General features: G+C 37.3%; 1 protein-coding gene across 1 annotated transcript in view; it reads right to left on the bottom strand.

Moving 5' to 3' along the window:
- Positions 1-19,267, bottom strand: part of LOC122187194 (mucin-5AC-like) — a 43,703-nt gene that overhangs the window by 21,465 nt on the left and 2,971 nt on the right. Inside the window, exons 2-8 of the mRNA XM_042884473.1 lie at positions 18,377-18,482; positions 3,900-3,950; positions 3,232-3,493; positions 2,706-2,820; positions 1,714-1,804; positions 755-864; positions 326-542 (exon numbers count right to left, since the gene is read on the bottom strand). Coding sequence (XP_042740407.1) covers positions 326-542; positions 755-864; positions 1,714-1,804; positions 2,706-2,820; positions 3,232-3,493; positions 3,900-3,950; positions 18,377-18,482 — 952 coding nt within the window. The remainder of the gene's footprint in view (positions 1-325; positions 543-754; positions 865-1,713; positions 1,805-2,705; positions 2,821-3,231; positions 3,494-3,899; positions 3,951-18,376; positions 18,483-19,267) is intronic.

The following is a 19,267-nucleotide window of genomic DNA, read 5'->3' as shown; positions in this document are numbered from 1 at the left end:
TGGTCGCCACCATAAAAAAAGGGGGAGAAACAGAAATATAAGTAACCAAATCACTCTCCTTCTTTCTCCTTGTATTTGTTTCCTTTATTATCCCAATTCATTAAATGACCCTTCAGCTCTTGAGTAAGTGTATCCATTTAACTGATACTGTTTAAGCCACTCTGCATTAAAACACTTAGTTCTTTCTCCTTAGTCTTCTTGCTGGAGCTTATACATCAGAACCCTCACCACGCCTGTAATTTCCAATGCATACTCAGCATTATTTGAGAACTCATTTCTTTTTATTTACCCAGCACAAAATAAAGGCATCTCCACTAATACTTACGGCACAGTTTTGAGGTTCTCCAGTTCAAAGGTTCCCCACCAGCATGAGCACACTGCCGGGAGTACTCAGCAATAGTATCACAGATACATGAGGCATTTTTTAACTCTTCAGAGCGGCACAAGTCTTCTCGGCAAGCCCTAATGTACTCACTAACATTAACTAGGCCATTACAGTCTTCAAATGCAAAGCTGGTCAATGTTTTCTGACATATGTCATCCTGGGGAGAAAAAAAAGACAAGAAAACTTTCAGAAAATAGAAAGTAGCAAATTTTTAGCATTGTTTCTTTGCTAGATTGTTCTTTAATAGAATTTCATATCCCTCTTTACTTACTATTGCCCTAGGTCTTTTCCTGTTGATCCCTCTGAAGCTGTAGAACAATACAAATAAATGTGAAAGAAAAATTAAAGAATAATCAGAAAGATACTTACAAAGTCATATGTGCAATTATCTGATGAGGAAGGAGTTGGGTCTTCACAGTACTCTGTCGGCCCATCCAACTTCTGCATATTCCCAAACTGTAAGGCTGTCATTCTGATATCTGTGCAAAAGAAATTTAATAATGAGGGTTTTGCGGGATTTTTTTGGTCAACACAACTTCCTAATATCTTTTCCTCTTGTCAAGAATTCTTTTCAAGATCAGCTAAGGCAGATAGTTCCCTTGAATTTTTTCATTTTATCATCATCCCTTCCAAAATAAACACTGACATCGCTATCTGGAAAAAGATAAAACATTAGAAAACAATTTTCAGTCTACTTCATTTAGGCGCAAACTAAGATTTGAAAAACAGACTGTTTTCAGAAGATAATGAGTCCATGTAGGGAAGAGAGAAAATAATTAAAATAGGGGTTTGTACAATGGAGACTGCTGAGAAACAAGGTTTAGGAAAACACTCAAATTGAGAAGGGATAAAATAAGAGAGGATTATATATAGACTATGCATATTAAAAGGCAAATGTGGATATATTTTGTGGAATAGGATTAAATATTCAAAATTCTGACAGCATGTTTAATGGACTCATTAATATAGACATAAGATCTATTTCCCAGGCTTTTCAAATCAGAATTGATATGTTACTATTAGAATTATTTTTATGACAGAACTGAAAAAACAAATGTATTGACTAGATATTACACCTACATTTTGTTTTACTGGATATATTTCAATATTTATGTTATTAGTGAGAAACTAGCTAACAACTTTAGGTATTAAATACACGATCTGTTTATGTTTTTTTATTATGTTTTTCAACATAGATTGAATCATAGCTTCTGAGTATATTCTTCAACAGGATAGGAAAGAGGAATGATGGTGATGTTAGTGCTGAAAGATAGTAGAATACATGCTGACAACTCTAGAAACCAATTTCTGATATTTAAAAAACTTACTGTTTGAATAGAACTCATTGTAAACTGGAATGCCATTGAAGTCCCCACAAAGACCACAGGTCTGATTGGCATATTTCTCATGCAGTTCTAACTAAAATGATAGGCAATATGTTGACAAAAGTTAGTATACGCATTGTAAAATATATTCAGGATCATCAAAAACACTTGCACCTGCTGACCCTATTTTTCATCAGAACTATGTAATTTTATTTAGAAATCCAATGTAAGCTTGAGGGATAGAATGAAGAGTTGTCTTAGATTTGATTTACAACAAAAACTCCAAACTATTGGTGTAGACATAAATTTTCACTGTAATATCTGTAGAGAACCCAGCCTTTTTCTCTCCATTGTTCAGAAAGAAAATCAAATTCACAGCAAAAACGATGTCCTGAGAGAGAAAAACTCTGCCCAAAAATTGTATTAGAAGAGGTAAGTCAGACAGTGATGGTGTATGGGAACTGCTGAATCACAGCCTGAACCTCTGATTGATCACCTGAGGCAAGCAATGAGTCAGCCACAGAGCACAGGTGAAGGCAATTCACTTCTTCTCCTAGACCCATTTAAGAGCTGGCTACCAGTGGAAATGGTTCTTTTCTAGAAATCCCGCCTTTGGAGTTTTGCAGTGAGCCCAGGATGTGAGTAAGCATTCTATGTATTCTCTTTTTGTTATTGTAACTTGCTTATCCAAACTCTCTGGTTTAGTTCATAATTATAACATCTTTATATTCATTGATTATACAAATGGTAATATATTAATGTTAGTGAAAGTGGTTTTTCAACCTACTTTATGCAGAAGTCTGCTATCAAAGAGAAGTAAATCCATGTAATTTTCTTTGGGACTACCTGGATGCAAACCTATCTTTCTTAAGGAAAAACTGCTCAACAGTATGCAATGGAAAGGCAACAGTAACTACTAAACAAGCATTAACCTAATCAAAGATTAGCTTTTTGGCTGATCTGAAGGTGCAGGCAAGTCCAAGAGTTGTTCTTACCAAGATACTGTCATGCTGATTCCACATAAATACAATATCTGCTTTGCTGACAACTTTCACGTAAATGCTGCTTCTCTCTATAGTAATTCCAGCTTGACTGTATGGCAGTTGAACTCTACAGAAAGGTAGAATTAATACTGAATATTTTCTGATCCGGATGTTTGATAAAGAGGAAAAAAAAAAGGCTTGTGCATTCCAGTGTCTTACAAGGATATAATGCAGTTGTGTGGAAAGAAAAGCAATTAAAAAATAAAATGGTCCAGTACCATCAAATGTGGATTTAAATTTGAATCCAACCTCAGGATTTTTCATAGAAATCTTGTTTTTGAGGTAATCTTTAAATGAATGATTGATTTATCGTGACTTGAATTAATAGCAACTTATTCATTATTTCTCTGGGTAAAATTGTCAGACTTACTGAAGAATGCTGATCTTATTTCCCCACTATACAAAAAGTACTTGGCCAACTTGGAAAAAAAAACCAAAACATCTGTATTTACCAAACAGATGGTATGAGTAGACTCACCTGTTGCTGTTGATCAGGACAGTATCCTTTGTTAGCTCAACAGCTACACCTTCAAGTTTTATGGCAATGCGGTGGATTATAGGAACATTTTCCACCAGGGTACGCCTAATCTGGATGTTGAATTCTTCATAAGGAGTGTTGCAATGGGATGCGAAAACATAATTACAGAGCCCAGGGTAGTGGTAGATGTCTCCATCAAAAGTCTTGAAGTGGAAGTTGCCCCATGTGCTGCATACACGGCCATTGTGAGCAGGGTTGGAAGCTGGAAATTTAAAACTAGCTGTAAAAAATGACTTAAAATCCTAGCCTTAACATGGTGAATCAAATTATCTAAGGCTTCACTCTGTCACAGTTTTCCCTTGACCACCTCCATTTGTTATTTCCACCCATCTATCCATTATAACAAGTCACCATGTATTCATCCTTCATCATCTGTCTGCTGTTCATCACATATATACCTGTAAATGGTTGTAGTTAAGTTCAAGTGGATTACTTAGTTGTTCACATTTCATACAAGATAACATATGCTATGTTTCTTAACTGGCCTCTTTCTCCTCTTATGACTTCATGACTTCTTTTACCAGTGCATTTCCGTTTGTGCTTAATTCCTTCGTATACACCTTCTAAAACTGAATACTTATTGAACACGTTTCATTTACTTAACTTACGTGTTATTACTGGATTTGATGTTTGCTGGATGATTTTCACTTCAGATGAAACTGTGAAAGAAGAAAAAAAATTAAGAAAACCAAATCTAGTATAACAATTCCAAGACTTGCACCTAAAACTGACCTAGAAAGAAAAGATCAGTGTGCTAATCTGACAGTGTTAAGACTGGTGCTGATTTATACAGGATGTGAATCAGGTTAGAAGTCCACATTACACTTCATAATTCAATCATAAAAAAATTGCTTTCAGCTGTGAGGATTTCCATTTTCTACCTTGTAGTTTTGATTTTTTTTATGAAACTCCAAATTGTGTTAGCATAGGCAGAAACTCACAGCTCTGCATATCAGAGCTCTTCAGGCACAACAACCAATACAAAGAGTTAAGCTACACTATATTAGCCTAATACAAAAGCATAGCTGGTTTTTGTTACATCTACTCTGACTAAGGAGGAAATCAAAAACTTAAAAATCAAAACTGTCCTATTCCTGTGTTCTGCTTCAATAATTATTTTTGTACCTCTAGTTAAATAGTTAGTAGCTCAACTACTCAATTGTCTTCCAGCTGAATTCTCCTTCTCTTTGTTCTGTCTCCATAAGTTTTGAATTGCTTTCTACACATGGCCCAACTATCGTGCTTAGAAAAACACCTGATCCTGTGCTCCAAGTTTGGTGCTTTAAGCTCCTATTTTTCGTAAGTAAACATGTCAGGCACTTCCCATTTAAGAAAAATGGCTACAACTTTATTTTATGAAAGACTGAATCCATCCAGAATAAAATAACCATGCCTGGAAAACGTTGACTAATACCAACCTACAACATGTCAAGTCTAAATCCTCAGAGGATTTAGGTGATGAAATGACTCATGTCTGAATGAGCACTTCTGGTGTCTAAAGTACTTGCCAGTTGAAGTGCTGCCTGTGCAATTTAGCTTTAAGTTCCCTTTCTCATTATATAACAGACAGATAGATCCAGAAACTCAAAACTAGAGAACTCAGAACCACCACACCAAACAAGGAAGGATTTTTACTGGAAATGCACACCACGTAAGCAAACTGAGTACTTGATCTCAGAGCTGAAGGGATTCAAACTTGCACTGCCAAAGAGAAACCCAAGACACTCCTAATTTTGGAAGGGTGTTCTGGGAAGCTTCACCATCTCTAGAAGTTGTTCCAGTGTCTGCAGGAGTTTCCTTTCGTCCCTAAGCTTCTGTTCTGTCCTCATTTATACATGACCATTTGTGATGTATGAAGAAGTAACTTTAATCTTTTTCTGCTTTCTGTTGGTCTTTCAGTATCACAGATACTATCATTAGATAAATACATTCATACCACTACAATTGTTGAGAAAATATAACAAATGCCACTGTGAGTCTTAATAATGCGACAATTTGCTTTCATTCAACACATTCACAGGAGCTTCAGTGAACACAGAATCATCCTGACTTCACCTAAGAGCCAATACTCTTTAAAATATTGTGAATGCTTATTTAAAAGTGTGAGAACTTTTGTAACAGAACAAAACAGTATATACATGTATTTTAGTCTGTTAATTTTTCTCAAGGAAATGCGGTGTTTTTTTTACTAAGCAAGTATTATTTCCAAGGAAATTCTAGCTGCACTAGTTTATCTAGCATTATCTAGCAATTGCATAATGCCATGCTCTTGATCCTTATAAAAATAGGTGCTTATTGCTTCCAAGAATACCAGTACATGGTAATTCGATCTTTGATTATTTGGAAAGAGTTATGAATATTTGTGGATGCACCTTGTCAAGCTATTATCCAGCTGCCACCCCATACACACAATTCTCATTACAACTTATAGAAGTTGGAATTGGACCCTGAACATGAAGTTAGAGAAGATGGCATGGGATAAGGCCAATATTTTGTAGTCAGTGAGGACATCTGAATATATTTTCCACCTAGTGTGATTTGAAAGAAGTCTTTGCTGGATTTGGTCTAACCACTACTCATTTTTCAAAGTAATTTATTGCGTTGGCATTGCACAATACAAATAACTTGCTTGTACAAAGAAGGGCTGAGGATATTTTGATTGACACTATGTAACTCTAAACGTAGGATTACACCTGTAGGTGACTTGTACTTTTGTGCTTAAATCAATTTAGCAGTATTTTAGTGCTTATTTCATGTAACATAAAGTAACCTAAAATTGTATTTACACTTGTTAGTGTTTGGAAAGTGATAAGATAAATTGAAAAGCAATCTGAAGATTTTAAAATGCTAGCTGACAGGACAGTAATTACTGTACACCTATGGGACTGAGTTAGCAAGCTTGTGTTCATGGAAGTAATTTCTATTTGCATAGTCTGATTGAACATGATTGAATATTAACAATCTGCCAAGATTGTCGTCAATTAATGTAATGCAAGCAAGAGAAAAAAATGCACAAAATGATGGATTGCAATGTAACAGATTAACCTCCCAGTGATTTTCATAATGAAGATCAACAATTTATGTAAATATTAAATATTATATCTAATGTAGTATCAGTATACATTCATTACCAAAAATCACTGTCACATGAATAATTCTAGTCTTTCTTTGCAAAGGAATTGGCAAGAGTAATCTAGTATGAAGTTCTATTAGGTGACAAAATACTGGAAAAGACTGACCTGTTACCTGATCTAGCAACTGGAAAAGTAGTGCTTTAAATTTCATGAAAAGATCAGAACATTTGTAATCATTCTTACTATAAAATGCAAAGGAAACGAAATGCTTTTGTAAGGCATAAGTACTACTGAACATCTGGTACTTTAAGACATGAATAATGGTTCTTTTTGGTTTTCAAGACTACTTATCAAGTGAGGTTATATTCAGTGGCTTGGGGCAATGTGAAATCAAATCAATCCAGTTAATTTAATTTTAATTACATTTTATTTAATGCAAGTTAAAAAAAAAAAAGCAAAAACAGACTTAGCTCTATCAAAGACAAAGTTCTATTTAAGTGCAACCATTTGCTAAGTGAAACATTAAAATGGATTTAGTTGCTTAAAATATATTATTAGGTCTAAGCAACAATAAAAGAGTCAACTTCTTACCTATCTGATGGGCGCAGCAAAGTGCTAAAAGGAAAGCCCATTCTCGTAACCATATCCTCCTACCAAACTCCATTTTGAGTGGAGTCTGGCAGAAGGGTGCCAGTGTAAGGTTGGTCAGGAAGAGTAGTTCACCTATGCTCCCTCAGTCTTATATAGCAGGTGTCTTTGGCTTCAGTCCCAGATGGATTCAGATAATCCAGAAAGGTGGGGTTTGGGGGATTTTAGCAAATGAATAGGTAAACAGAGGATGCTTTTCTTTCCTCTGCAACTGGCCAATGCTATTTGCATTTTGGGAGGAGTATATGCATATACGTACATATATTTTGTTAAAGTTCAGCCTAATAAAGAAATAAACTGCAAATAAAATGAGACCTCCACAAAAGAAAAGGTCCTAGAACAAATAAAATTTGATGTTGTCTTACAGTTACAGTTACGCATGTGGCACAGAAGTAACTATTATAAGTTTTTCAATACTGTAAATGATGCCAGCTGCTCCTTGGCAAAAGAAAACATAAAACCAAAAGTTTGCTGATTTCTGAAATTGGAGGAGATCTGGAGTATTCCAAATGGGGGGGGACACAGTACTATGAGGTCACTTTGTGCCATTCAGGGCAGCAAATCTCGCAAAAAGAACAGACTAACAACTTTGAAGGGTTCTGCACTGTCACAGTGTCATACCGAGTGTATGCCATGAAAACCTCTGACACTGATAAGCATTAGGCACCCTTTTAAGGAACATTCATTAAGTCAGCTTTCCCTGGACTATATTCTGGTTTTGTTAGAGATGGGTTCAGACCTTGACATCTACTTCTGAATTTGCTGCAGTTTGATTTTTTTTTTTTTTTTTTTTTTAAACCTTCTCACAGAAAACACCAGTAACTTTACAGTCAGATAGCCTTACCACAGCTTTGTAGGAGAGAAAAGTTCAACAGATAAAGGCCTGCAACCACATTCATTACCATTCCTGTGTAATTCCATTCCTGTCTATGGGGAAATGAGCCCCTACGCGTTAGGGAAGCAGACAATATATCAGGCCTAGGCCCACCAGTTAATGTTTAACACTTTTTTCCCCCCAAATGTTGACTTTTTGCAGTTCTATGGTGTTAACATTTCAAAAGTGTGAATGAACATATACTTCAATAAACAGTCCAGCTATTTTGTGTCCCCCTCTTTTTTAGGTTGACATCAAAGGAAGGTAGGATAAGTTGCTCTGGGCAGATTTCTCATTGTCTTTTCAATGTCAACAGACCTTACCTTAACATGGTTAAATATGGACAAAAAGTTTAAAGCTCTTTTAAACTGCTGTTTGGCAAAAAAAAATAAAAAAAAAATAAATAAAAAAAAATAGTGCACAGCCCAGTGCTTGGTGTATAGATAACATTTGTCCTCAGTTCATCTTCAGTCTACTGATGCAAGAACATAGGTAGCTGATGGAACAAAAAATCTTCTTCATGAGAGAGCTGCTGCACAGTGAGGAATTTAGCAAGAGGCATCTGGGAGATAGAATTGGGGTGGCTGTGTGTGGTCCCACAGGAGAATAAAAGCAGCTAGAATAAAATTCATGCGTGCTAGGATGTCTAGAAATTGCAGAAAGTACTTTCTTAGTATGGGGTAGTATTGTTCTCTGTGCCTGGTCAGACTGAGTTTAGCAGTCTTTACTGATTTTTTTTTTTTTTTCACTTTTGTTGAAGCAGAGGAAGAAGAAAAATTTGGGAAGGTGTCCTAATTGCAAAAAGTGAACATAGCTGGATGCCTATTTCCTGTGGATTCTTATGGAAATCCTGTCCTACAATTATAAATTCAAAAGAATCCTAAAAGAATAGGGGACTACAATCTCATAGTCCATTTAGGATCTTACTGAACTGAATTGTCAATTTTTTCAGCCCCTATTTCCATTTATGTTTAAAACTAAATATCTTGGATCCTTATTATTATAAAATAAACCCCAAAATGTGGAGTAATTATGGAGTACTATCTGGACTTTTGGATTGAAATCAGTGGTAGCTTACTATGGCAAGCTTAGGGTACTTATGTCAACATACTAGCCTGATGCAGAATGGAACATGTTCCCTATCGAAATATCCAGGATGTTTAATGAAGTTACATCTTCATAATCAGTAGTAAGCTGTTTACACATCCTAGATTTATATCTTCATGCTTCAGCAGATAGGGAGAAAAGAAAAGACTGGACTTCCTGCCCATACAATGTTGTTTTATTTCGTGCCAGCACTCATAATGAAAGTAAATTCATCTGTACATACAGAAAGCAAATTATATCTTATTTACGTGACCAGTTAGATTATTAAATAAATATTCAAATGTCTCACTTATTTAAACAGGCTACCCACCAAACTAGGCTTTCAGCAACTACTGTGCATATACCTGTGCATATGCAATGGGCTACACGTGATCCTCAGAGGCAGCAGAGCTTTTCTTCTGCCAAACTTGCTGTCTTATGCATAACTGAGATGTGGATCCTCTTCTTTTTAATTTCTGAAAGTTAATTACAAAAACTATTCCACTAAAGCAGACTCTAACTGCCTCAAAGCAGAGATTTACGGGCATCAGTTAGACACTGACTCAGAAGGAAAAAAAAAAGTAATGAAAAGTGCAGTATTAATTAATGAATAGGATATTTTATTTAAAAGCATGGGAGATAGTGGTTTTTAAGGAAAGGAATTTCTAGAAGTGACTTAGATCCCTGTTCTTTAGCAGATAACAATTAAGAGTATTAAGTGGCATTTAAACCCAATATAGTAGAAAAGATGGGAATCATCATGTCTTTCTAACGTGATGACAAAAGCACTTATAAATATAGGGCAGGCGCTACATTCTGTGTTTTGTACACTTAAAAAAATCAACTCAAAGCAAAATGGAGTAAAAATACTGTAAGATCAGAGGTGGAACACATATCCATTTTCATATTTATTTTGCAACGATGTGGCCCAGTAAGAGTTAAAGACAGAAAAGCTAACTTTTAAAGAAACAGTGAATGCTGTGCATTTTACCCACTTACTAAGACCTCACAGCGAAGGAGCAAGACCTTGCTTCCTTTCTCAGTTGCACTCACCTCTGCCTGAGGGGAAAAACAGAGTATCAGGTTCTTCTCATATTACTTCAAAACATTTGGAAAGAGTTTCTTGCTTCCCACCGGGTATAACAGAGCAAGGCACTGCTGGTAAAGGGAGGAGTTTTCTGAGAGCAGAATTAGTGCTTTTGCTACTCATGCGATGAAGGTGAGGGGGGTGTCTGTACCTAGGATGACTTCCTAGGTCTGTTGGTAGAGTCAAGGCCAGATTTGTCATTTGCCCTGTCTCCTTTGCTGGAATTGCTGCTAAGCATTGTTAATATCCAATTATTTCTATTTCTAAGATCTTAGTTTTCAGTCGTTATACCTCCTTGTGACTAGAAGGTGACACTTGTCAACCTTGAATACGCAACCTCACCTAAGAATTTACAAGTGCACATTGTATAGCTGCACTGAGAATTGTCCTAGTTGTATCTGTAGGTGTTCTTCAAAGATGCTACTCTGATATTTTACTGAAATGGTTATGATTGCTACTGCTCAGACTGAAATTTCTGATCTACAAGGAGTAGTGACATTCAAATGGCATTCCAGTGTTCAGCTTATCCAACAACACAGGCTCTTTCTCTTCCTCTATCTCAAGGAGTAGGTGCAATTAACAATAAGAAAGCAAGTATAAAAGAAACTTGGGTCACTTTGATGAAGTGGCTTATGAAATTTTGAAAGTTATCAGACTATATATGATATTTATATGATCTGATTGATTGCTGGAAGAATCTTATCTGTACATAGACTTGATATTATCACAAAAAAACAAAGATTTAATTTTAGGTATTTATTGGTCAAATGGGCAGTTTCTCCAAGTGGTTCCTGCAGATTAAAGAAACAGCAGTTGAAGGACTTCAGTATCCCAGGGTGCTGAAAAGAAGTTACCTATGCAGGCAGGGAGAAGGAAACTCACTTCTCCAGCTGTGTAAGGGGAAAGAAACCCCAGAAGCAAGTTTATAAAGTGTTTTAATTACTTAAGCAGCTGTCTTTACTTTTAATATATACCAGGGATCCATTAAAGGGGCACCATTTTCCTGGTGCATGGCACAAAAACAAAGCACTTTTGTTTGCAGGAGGAAACGTTCACGGAGGTGTTAAAAGCATTTTTTTTTTTTCTTTCCTGTTTTTTTTTGTCAGTTTTTCTGTTTATAATGCTGTGCAAAACCCCAAACCTTATCCTCACATCTCAGTCCCAAATACCATGGAAATTAAATATAGGATAGATCTATAAAATTGGAATAGATGAGTTTGTTCATAGGAGGTTAATGGAGATGAACGACAAAAGCCAAGGATCTGGCTGATGAATATTCTTCTATTTTCTTTTAATCTTGTATGGAAAACCTTTAACAACAGATAGCCAATGATACCAGTTATAATGGAAAATCTGAAATAATCACAGAAGCACAGAATGGCATAGGCTGAAAGCAACCTTAAAGATTACCTAATTTCAAACCCCCTGTTATGGTCAGGGCTGCAACCCACCCTACCTGACTGCCCAGGCCTCCATCCAACCTGGCAACTTGGCCTTGAATGTCTCCAGGGATGGGGCATCCACAGCTTCTCTGGGCAGCCTGTGCTGGAGCCTCACCACTCCCTGAGCAAAGAATTTTCTCCTGACATCTCACCTAAATCTCCCCTCTTAGTTTAAATGTGTTTCTAGATAAAAATAACTAACATTGCAATCTGAAAATAGGCCACATAATGTATGAGTGGCAAAGGCAATTATTCAAAAGTTAGGAAGAGATAGTATTAAGACTGTTAGTGAAACCAGAATTCATTTTCCTTCTATGTTCAAATTACAACTCCACTAGGTGTTGAGAACTTCCACCTCCTCACAAGCATGACAAACTAGGGACAGCTGGGACCTGGATAACTGCATTGTGCTCCAGATCTCTGAAGTCCTGTCTTACCATCTGAACTGGGAAGAAGAATAAACAGCTGTGTAAGAAGACAGGAATATTTACTTTGGAAAGCAATGTAAAGTAATGATAGAAAGTTTGCAATTAACATAAAACAACATTGGCATTAACAACATTGGCATTAACTTAGCAGAGGACCCAGCACACTCTTCCCACCTGGCTGTGTAGAGACAAAGCTGCTCTCCTTGGCTTGTCCTGCTCATGGTTTTCTCACCTTTCTCTCACTTCTTAACATTTTTTTCTTTCAACAATCTACAAGTGACTCACCGGAGTTTTGCTAAACAGTCCTCCCAAGGAATTCATGCTCACTATCCACCTTTATTTCAATACCCTGTTAACTTGCTAATTTCCCCCTTCTGAAAAGATGTACTGCTACTGTGGAAGACTATGGTGGACGCACTCTGGTCATGGGCTCCTTTACCTTGCTCTTGGAATAGATTATGTAGTCTGTTGCCTGCTTAGTATAACATGTCACATCACCTGAGAAACGTGAGAGGTTTTTCCATGAGAAGAGGGTGTTAAAATGAATAGCAGATGAGCAGTGTATTGTAAATGGTTGTGACCATTTTTTAGTTTGTTACAATAGCTTTAGAAATGATTACACAAAATACTACAAAAATTGGAAGAAAATCTCTGACTGTGGAGATTGGATAATCTAAATGGAAAATCAGTGAGAGAACAACAGTTAAGGTTAGAAGGAACGAAGTAACTTAGTTCATTTGTCAGTGACAGTAGTCATAGTTTCTTCATTACGTAATGATGACTTAAGCACACAGCTGTGCTGCCTTCACTTTTTTTGCTTGTATTTTAAAGGATTTGGAAGAGGAACATGTAACTGGTATCTTGAACTGACAGGCAAGGGAGAGCTGAGCCATCACTCTGCTCACCTTAACCAAAGGGAATAAAAGATTTATGAAAAAGAAATGGAACTAGTACCTTGGCAACAATGGCTTCTGCACATATGAAATTGAACTAATGGTATTACTCATTCACATTGTGGTTTCTAAGTGCAATAGCTCTTCTTAAGTACACAGCTTGCTTGACGTCTGAGCAGCCAGTCTACGCCCCATGTGAGCTCAATGCCTTCTTACTCATTCCCCTGGGTTTTAATGTCGAGAGACATCAGCTGGACTAACAGAATCATTTTTTTTCTTACCTAATCCTCATGCTTCAAAAAATATCAATAAAATGTTAATAACTTTGCTGACACAAAAGTGCTGTGCCTTCTATCTCAGTATTTTTGATCGTTGGGTGCAATTTTTTTAAGGTGGGTAAATGCATGTATGTATCTAGTGAACAATTTTTTATCAGGTTGAAAGTTCCTAGGTTCTTCGTGCCCTTAATTCAGCTGAAAGCATAACTCTTCTATTGTACAGTCTATACAAAAACTCCGCTGGCAGATTTTCCCCCATCAGTATTTGCTTGTGAAGTACTTGGTTCTCACAGTATTATAGCAGTATTGTTCATAGCCCAATGTCTGGATTGTTGTTTTACTTTCCTCTTTTGCATAGTGCTGAGGATGTCTTCCTGGACAACAGCATCACTGATGTTTTGTTACCTGTTCAGCATTCACTTTCCTATATGTTACTAAGCTTTTGCCTTGTCTGTGTACCTTTTCTTCATTTCATTAAATGTTTATTCCATGGGTTACTAATAACTCAGCCAGGAGAAGAGAGGGCTCCAAGGTGACCTTATAGTGACCCTCCAGTACCTTAAGAGGGCTTGCAGGAAAGCTGGAGAGGGACTTTTTACAAGTGCAGGTAGTGTCAGGACAAGGGGAAACGGTTTTAAACTCCAAGAGGGTAGATAAAGGCTAGATACTAAGAAGAAATTCCTTGCTATGAGGGTGGAGACACACTGGAACAGGTTGCCCAGAAAGGCTGTGGAATGCTCACTTCCTGGAGGCATTCAAGGCCAGGCTGGATGGGGCTTTGAGCAACCTAGTCTAGAGAGAGGTATCTCTGCCTCTCTCTAGCAGGGGGTTGGAACACGATGGTCTTAAATGTCCCTTTCAGTCCAAACCATTCTATGATTCTATAACTCACGTGAGCCACATCTGATCTTCTGAATTACTGATGGTGACTTAGATAAAGTTTATTTCTCTGTTTTTCTTTACAAGCTTTAGCATAACTATTTCTGATGCCACAGTATTGCACATAGCCTTTCATTTTCACAATTTTTTTCCAAAGCACTCTCCACTTTTCATTTACAACTCCTGTCTATTTCAGAATCTGTCATTGAATGCATTTTCATGTATATTTCCTTCCATAGTGAGGCTTTCTCAGTGCTGCCTTTTTAGAATCTGCTTCACGAAAAGCTGTTCAGATATGAGTGTGCTCATCAGTGCTGTGCATAGCTCAACAGTTGGCAGACCAAATTTATGCTGATATTGATAGGTAACTCAGTTCAGTTCAGTTCAGTTTGTAGACTCTATGCAAGGACTAGGCTATAAATTTGACTCCTTCCTACAGTGCTGACTAAGTTTAGAAGCTCTGCTGAACTTCTGCATAAGGAGTTAAGCTTATCATCCCTTGTCTCCTTGTCTGCGGTATTCTTCTGATTGATGGAAGTTACCTGGTATCCATCCTGAGCAGACAAACAGCAATTCAACAACTCTGTTTTTAGTTCATGACTCTTTTGCTCCGTTTCCTTCTCTACTGCTCATACATAGTAGGAGACCAACTTATAAGCTACACAAAGTCTTACACAGACTAACTGCTGGAAGTGCCTGATTTGTAAATAAAAGCATAACATAGATAGTTTTGTTGTGGGTGCTAAAGTGAGGTCTTGTTGGTCTTCTGGTCTGCGAGTGTGCGCTGCCTGCTCATGTCCAGTTTTTCATCTACCACTTTTTCCCACACATTTCAGCTGCATTCTCCTGCCCTCACTCCTATGCCTGTTATCTGCAGGCAGCATACAACCTCCTCACCAGCTCTAAGCTGTTTGTGTTCATCCCTTGTCCTACCAAACAGCCTTCCAACTTCCTTTCCAACTCAACCCTTACTACTAATAGCACTGCTATTAGTACTCCAGAACTCACTGCCTATTGCAGCATAAGTCCCTTCATACATAAATATCTCATACTTTCTGACCTTTCATAGAAAAAAAATCTGTGGATGTAAGGCTGCCGTTCACTCCTAGAAGAAGTCTCTTGTCCCCTCCAGCACTGTTTCCGGTTGCAGAAACCTGTCCTGTCCTTCAGAAAGGGGAATGTGGAGAGGAGCATTACAGAATCACAGAATTGTAGGGGTTGGAAGGGACCTCCAGAGATCATCGTGTCCAACCTCCCTGCCAAAGCAGGTTCCCTACAGCAGGTCACACAGGTTGGCATCCAGGCAGGTCTTGAACATCTCCAGAGAAGGAGACTCCACCACCTCCCTGGGCAGCCTGTTCCAGTGCTCCGTCACCTCACTGTAAAGAAGTTCTTGTGCATGTTTGTGCGGAACTTCCTATGCTGCAGTTTCCAGCCGTTTCCCCTTGTCCTGTCTCCACTCACCACTGAAAAGAGTCCGGCCTCGCCATTCTGCCCCCCACACCTTAGATATTTATAGACCTGGATCAGGTCCCCTCTCAGTCTCCTTTTCTCAAGGCTGAACAGACTCAGTTCACTCAGCCTTTCTTCATAGGAGAGATGCTCCAGGCCCTTCACCATCTTCGTGGCCCTATTATATGTGGATAAGAGAACAGGAAATAGTGGGAAAGGAATTGGAGAAGCAGAAATACTTTTGTGTTCCATAAAGGTACGTATTCCAACTCTGATTATAACAGTTCCTAGCTGGAGCTTACTGTAGCTAGAGGAACTACTCAAAACCTGTTAACTCTATTTTTTTTCATATCAGCGATAAGTAAATATTTAAAGTAGCTTATTAATAGCATCACACATAGAAGTCCTTGAAATTTCCCATCAAACTGAAAAAAAGATGTCTGTATTTTTGTTATGTGTTTCTTAGGGCATCCCTTACCAATGTCATCCTATGATGATGTAGCTCATTGCACATGCTGAGCTAATTAATTGTTCATCAATATATTCAAATTGTTGTATTTAAATCAATATGTCCAGCTTAAGATCAAGAGAAATGCTTTAGACAACCTGCACAACTCTCCCAGTCCAACTTTGATGGGATAGGTAAAGCAGTTGAACTGCACTTGATACCACTTGCAACTCATCTAAGATTCTTAGCATGCAAAAGCTGGATACTCCTGCCTACGTCTGAGCATGAAGCATGTAATTCACAGTAAGAATCTTGGTGTTGAAATATATGTTATCAGAAAATATATAAAAATATATTAGCTCTTGTATTCAGTTTGACTATAAGCATATCAACTTTGAGGGAATCTTTTGGGACTCTTGTACATAAGAAAACGTATTGTTAGGTTAACACCAGACACACCTTAATTGAGAAGACTCTGGTGGTCTCAATCACAGTGCATGCAGTATAAATACATGGGATAATCCAGTGGGTTTTTCCATTTTGTGCTATTTTGCTCTGAATAGAAGCAACATCCTGCATGCAGCAGGACAAGTACAGCAGGGCTTTGGGAAAGAGTTTCCAGTTTGACCACTCATGAAACAATTGAACAAGTTCATTCTGTACATCAGAGGCATTAGCTTCCCCCAAGAAGACACTGGGAATTATTTGCTAGAATATATATGGATCAGAACCATGTAAACTTCTGAATGGAGTAGAATATTTGGCGTATTATATTTCAAAACCAAAGAGCGTCAGGAAGCTTTCATCGTTGTTCTTTTGGGCGTATCTGCTAATCAGTCACTAATTTAACTAATATTTGCTTGCAAAGACAAAAGAATGTAAGAACACTTATACCTGTAATTCAGTCAGTTTTGAACTAAAATTTCTCTTAAAAATCATTTTCCTTAGACCTTTTTTCATTTAACTGTCTCTGAGTGCTTATGTGGAAAAGCTGTTCCTGCGGGCTGAGGCAGGAGTATGTTGTAAATTGATTTAACAAAGAATACTTTGGGAAAAGAACTGTGTTTAGGTATCTCTTCTGTGGTTTAGAGATCCAGATAATTAAAGTGATGACAAAGATCTGTACAAATGACTACCTTTCTTAAATTAGTTTGCTAAATTGTAAGAATTAGCATTTGTATTCACTGTGATTGACTTTATGTATCCTCTATTCTTCACAGTTTGGTAAGAATTGGAACTATAATGAACATTACTCATGCCTCACATGAAGAAACTTCCATGGGAGCTCACACAAATTTTATTAATTCTTTAATTACGTATACTTTGCTAATGATCATATCCTTTTACAGACGGGCATGCTAAACAGGCAAAATGCTTCCCATCCTAAGTCCTGAGGCAACTCTTTGAACCTGAATGACTGCATATCTACTGATATGAACTCCTGAACTATTAGTTATACATTAGCTAGAGCGTAACTGACCAGTTTTGATCTGTTCCTGTATCCTTCATATGAAAGATTTACTGTCAAATGTGATTAAAACAACATTTTTCCAGGCCAACATAATTTTTTCCAATTGCTACAACTTTGTCAGCCTTTTAATCATTTAGTTGACATTTTACAGATTTATGATCTACTTGTATCAGATATTTTTCAAAGATGAAAATACTGCAGTCAAAATGATCCACTTGTTCACAATGAGTCGAGAGAACAAATTGCTTGACATACTGTTTAACACGCCAAGGTGTTGCTGCATATGGGAATTTGGGAAGATCTTGCTTCTGTGTAAAAAGGGATATCTTGAAAACTACATTTGCAAAGCAAAGAACTACCTCAGTAGAATTTATCAGTATTCAAGTCGTTAGTGTAACTTCTGTTGCCATTCCAGGGTACAATTTTTTTCAGCTCAAGGATCTTAATATTTCTATTGTGTGATAAAGCATTTACTGAATGCCAACTCAAACTCTTAACCTTTCTATAATTATGTAGAAAAGTAAACTGGATACTAGGAAACCTTCCTGATAAATACCTAAGACCATCTTTATTTGGTTTGCTGATATGTTGGGCCTTTTCTGTTTTCTTCCCAGAACTAATGTAAGGACCACAGCTAAGTGGTTGCTAGTTTTAGTCATCGTGAGAACTACTTTCACCCTCTTCATTTATCATAAGAATAAACACAGTAGTTGAGATGGGAGGAAATGTTCATCCAACCCAATACAAAATCTGTGGCAGTGGCCAACAATGGATGTCAAGGAAAGAAGTGAGCAAGCACAAAGCGATTGATTCTGGTGAATGCCCCCTATATTTCAAAACCATATGAGTGAGGGGGTGTTAACGTGATGACTTTGGGTTGACCATCTGTATGGTTTTTTCCTTTTGTTGTTTGTTTGCTTGCTTTGTTACTACTTTTAACTTAAAAGGGGATGTAGATTATATTTACAGTCAATATAGAAACTAAGAAGATTCAATCTCTGAGTTAGAAGACCTTGAAGACTGACCCATTTCACTTTCTTCGGGACGTTTTGTAGTAGATAACTGCAGATGAGCTTCATCTTCGCAGTTCCTTATCCTTTGCCTTTTGCTGCTGCTGCCATCAGCACTGGGCTACAAGATGATTACTTCTTATAGAAGACAATGGCAGATGAAAATTGGAAGCACTGATAGGAAGAGAGGGGAGAGGAAGTAGGACCAGGGGAAACATAAAGGGAGAATGCCTAGGAAGAACAAGTGAGCAGACAATGCAGAAAATTGCTAGAGATAAATGTACGTGTAAGTGAGAAAGATGAGAATGACTATGGGGAAGTGGGGAAAAAATGAATGGGATAATAATAAAAGCTGTTTGTACTCTGAATAAATTAAACACAACTAAAGATACTTACTGGCCTTTGTAATGGAAAGAGTTAAACATCTTGGTATTCTGTGCTGTTCTGGGCAAGCCATGGAAAGGACGTCATGCTATTGAATTTTATTTGTCTTGGAGGTGGTGTGCGGACATCCTTGTATCTCACCATCTCCTTTAAATGACATTGCTTTCTGGAGTTTAAGAAAAGTTTGCATCTCTAGCCAGCTCTAATCTCCCAGCCGTTTGATAACCACTGTATGAACACTGGGACCAGTGTCCTAAAACTAGCAGAGCAATGGTTGCTCTGCTACAGAAATAAGTAGCAAAATCTCAGTTTCAGGTATTTGGCTGTTTTCTTTAAGCTTCATAAATAGCATATGTAACCTTAGATGCCTATTACTGTTTTTCCTCTTCCGTGTCTTTATATTACATTTTATCTCCAAGAATTCTCAAGTTTTGTGTTTGCACAGCACAGCAGAGCATAATTGTACGCCATTCTACTACAAGTACCACCATGGCTTAGTAAATACCTAGATAAATAATAATA

The sequence above is a fragment of the Lagopus leucura genome, unplaced genomic scaffold, assembly GCF_019238085.1.
Source record: "Lagopus leucura isolate 7727_CA_CO unplaced genomic scaffold, USGS_WTPT01 Super-Scaffold_100044, whole genome shotgun sequence".
In the NCBI taxonomy this organism is placed as follows: domain Eukaryota; kingdom Metazoa; phylum Chordata; class Aves; order Galliformes; family Phasianidae; genus Lagopus; species Lagopus leucura.
The sequence above is the reverse complement of the archived record's forward strand: the minus strand, read 5'-3'. Positions and strand labels throughout refer to the sequence as shown.